Here is a 3,642-nt window from a genome sequence, read left to right as displayed (position 1 = left end):
TCCATTTTCCAAACTGGTTATGTGGTGTGGCTAATCTCGGCAATCTGCCTAGCCATCTCTTCAATCTTCTTAGTCCAGGATCCCTTCTTTGACTTATCCTTGGACCTCTCATTAGAGCTACTTTCAGAGCTGCTGGACACTTCACTGGAATCAGAGTTGTCAGTAGAAGAGCTACTGCTACTGGATCTTCTCTTTTTATGGCTCTTTTCCTTCTTGGCATGCTGTTCCAGCTTCAGTGCCCGATGTAGATCATTAAATTTTTTGGTTGGTACTGGTACCTCCTGCTCCCTAAGCTTCTTGCTTCGAAAACCATGCACGCAATCGCTTCTCTGACGGCGGTTCCTGTAATTGCCTTGTCAGCTTCTTGGTTTTCTCCACATAGCTTCGGATTGACAGATTCCGCTGCTTGATCTTATCCAGTTCACAAAGAATATCTTCATCTCCTATGTTGTCGGAATACTCCAGTCTGAAGGCTTTAAGTAGTTTGTTATAAGATGTAAGCTGACAAGCGGGGTAATGATAGTACCACTTTCTCGCTGCCTCCTTCAAGGTTTGCGGAAAGTATTCTCCCCAATCATCCTCATCAATATTCTTCAGCTCTGCATACTGCTCAAAAGCTTGTATGTGAACATCTGGATCATCCTTCTTGCCCCCTTTGAATACTGGAAAAGAAATTTTCAGGGAAGATGTGTAATCATTCCGATTACCATTGGTCTTGTTGCTTCTCTTCTTAGATTCTGAACGGCGCTTGGGAGTCTTCGTACAGTTGTCAGTATCTGCATCCCAATCAATATCTGTTTCTGTCTCTGTGTCAGTGTCCTCTCTGGCCTGTCTACTGGAAGTGCAGCGACTGCGTTTACTACCTTTGGTACCCTCATCCCTCTTCCTGGACCGAGAACTCTTGGCCTTCCGTGCTTCCCTCTCTGCCGGTCTGCGTCTAGAGTGACTAGAATGCTGTGAGTCCTGCGTCTCATCAATCTGACTATGCTCCTCATGAGCCTCAGTGTCAGTCACTGTCTCTTGCTTAGGGTCAGATTCTCTTCCCGACTCCTCAGGAATAGGATCAACATGGATGGTGGATTTTTGACCACAACTGGTTTTGGGTGTCATTGCTGTAGTTGAGAACTTCCAACTAGGAGAAAAGTGTTTCAGTCAACGAGCTTCAGCTCTAGCCACCGTGATCGCCAAAATGGAATTGGAGCTGATCTCTTGAGATAGCTAATTCCAGTGTTAGAAGATTTCAGCTACTGGTGATGTATTAGTTCAGACAGTAGACTGGACAAAGGAACAGAAACTGAACTTCAATACACCTACTGGAATAAGAACCAGACTATATACTGAGAATGATATTCAGATTCAGATTCAGATTCAGATTACTGAGACCAGAGTAAGTATAACTGGAATATACTGTTGTAATTGGAATTACAGATGAAGGATTACAATGAGTATGATGTGGTTTATGAACAAAAAGATAGAGAGTGTACAACCGACAACAACTGCCAAGATTGACAACTCGAGTACAATTGCCAACAAATGCCACCAAAACGTTAACCCGATTATGCTAACCCGATTACAATGTAATGGACCCTACTTATATGCATTGGGTTTACCATGGTAATTACCGTAGTAATTACTGACTGGTTCACTGCCCGTCTCACAAGAGAGCATTCCCACCTAGTGAAAATGTCTCAGCCGTCTACAATGCAATACCCCATTAACATGGTTGTATACATCAAACAAAATATCCTTTAGGGATCCAGAACCAGTTTCTTTACATTGGAGCCACAAATGCTAGTGCTCATGACATGGAGCAAGAAATTGAAGGTTAAACTTCGAGGAATCCAAGAACTTGCGCTGACGTTAACCGTAAGAATAACCTTGAAGTGTCAACTTCGAGGAATCCAAGAACTTGCGCTGACGTTAACCGTAGGTATAACCTCTTTGATAACATCCTTAAGACCATTGTTGGAGCTTCTAATACTTGTTTGGTATTGAATCATTGATCTAAATCTGTCCAACCTACAAAAATCTACGAATTGAGAGCAACTTCTCACTCATGCAAAAAGGGCAAAGAAGTTAACAGTCCACAGTCCACTGCTTCAACAGAAATCTGTTATGAAATCAATGAAGGCAAACTTTTCATCTCCCTTCCAATGCCATCGTTCCTGTAAGCGTGGTACTTTCTTTCTCCCAAGCCTCTGCCGAATCAAGACATATGGACATGCATAGAGCCACCTCTCTCATTGTAGGCCGCTTCTCTGGATTATCATCTACGCATGACAACGCTGAACGAACAACTTTCAAAGCATCATCCACAGGGTATGAGTCATTTAGCCTCCGGTCAATCCACATTCTAAGCTTACCTCTGTCACCCTTTTCATCAAAAAGTATAGACCGTGCCTCCTCAACAATTGAACCCTTCCTTGATTTCAACCTTTGTTCGCGCCCTAAACCCTCGCCCTTAAGAAGCTCAAGCAAGACAACGCCGAATGTGAAAACATCATATTTCTGAGACACAGCACCAGAAAGAACATACTCCCGAGGCATGTAACCGCGCGTGCCCTTGATTTTTATGCTGCTAGAGGACACCAATTTCCTCTTTCTCTGAGAAGCATCAAGTTTTTCATCGCCTCCAACTTCAATCTCTAGCAAAGCGTCCTTGGTGTCTCTAGCACTCACCTCTCCTGTCAAAACAGACATGCCCACAAGTGCGAGCTTGCCCCGAAGAGCCTCATTTGTAAGCATAACATTGCTGCTTGTAAGATACTTGTGAGCCGATTGCAAGCTAGTGTGCTGATGGACATAATCGAGCCCTTTGGCCACATCAACAGCAACTTGCAAGCGAGATCTCCATGTCGACAACACCGTGTAGCCTGGAGAATGTGTGCTGCAGAGGCAAGATTGCAAATTGTCCCCATGAACAAGCTCGTAGACAACAAAGACAGAATCTGCAGCCGCGCATCCCCCCACTACCTTGACAAGGCTACTATGATGCAGCGCATGCACATTTCCCAGCAACTGATTGAAATTGTTGGCAATTCCAGGCTTCCGGACAATAGCAACATCTGATCCGCGCAGCACACCTTTCCATGCAGAAGAGCCTATCTGTTGAGAAGCGTTAAAATTGAGGGTGGCACGGGCGATTTCCGAGCGCCTGTAAGAGAGAGGGCGCTGGGGAAGGAGGTCTTTGATGGGGGTTCCAGAAAAAGCGCTGGCAAGGGAGCTGCTGGACGTGCTGATTGACACGGAGGAGCGTTCTGTGGAGGAGAACAAGCCGTTGGCACTGCTACTTGACGCTAAATTATCATTCTCACCATGTGCGCTATATGTGGGTGCACGAGTTTTAGGCAACCACCATTTTAAGCACATCTCACGACAGAAGCAGAAACCCTAAGTCTACGCTGCGATCAGAGGAAAGAAGCTCTGTGTGTGCGCGTGTGTTAATGGGGAGCCCGAAGGAAAGGAAGAGGAAGAACCTTTGTGTACATCTTCCTCTGGGTTGGGTTGATGAGCGTGTGTGTACATCTTCCTCCCTGTTTTTTTTTTTTAATAAATATATATAAAAGAAACCTTGGTGTTAGTGTTGTGTTGGTTGGGGAGACTTTCATTGTTTTCAATGCATCGCTGAGAGTTACTTTAAAT

The 3,642-nt window shown here is 44.8% G+C and overlaps 1 protein-coding gene across 1 annotated transcript; it reads right to left on the bottom strand.

Moving 5' to 3' along the window:
- Nucleotides 1-2,139: 2,139 nt before the first annotated feature.
- On the bottom strand, nt 2,140-3,369 carry LOC147444642 (lysM domain receptor-like kinase 3). The gene has a single exon (XM_086528129.1). The coding sequence runs from the start codon at nt 3,367-3,369 to the stop codon at nt 2,140-2,142; it is 1,230 nt and encodes a 409-aa protein (XP_086384255.1).
- Nucleotides 3,370-3,642: the final 273 nt, after the last annotated feature.

This window comes from Adiantum capillus-veneris, chromosome 13, assembly GCF_014529385.1.
Source record: "Adiantum capillus-veneris isolate H3 chromosome 13, ASM1452938v2, whole genome shotgun sequence".
Taxonomy (NCBI): Eukaryota; Viridiplantae; Streptophyta; class Polypodiopsida; order Polypodiales; family Pteridaceae; genus Adiantum; species Adiantum capillus-veneris.
Note: the sequence above shows the minus strand (reverse complement) of the source record. Positions and strands in the feature narration are given on the sequence as shown.

Excerpts from the sequence above, each read along its gene's own strand:
- LOC147444642 (XM_086528129.1), bottom strand. The coding sequence starts at position 3,369 with ATGTGCTTAAAATGGTGGTTGCCTAAAACTCGTGCACCCACATATAGC.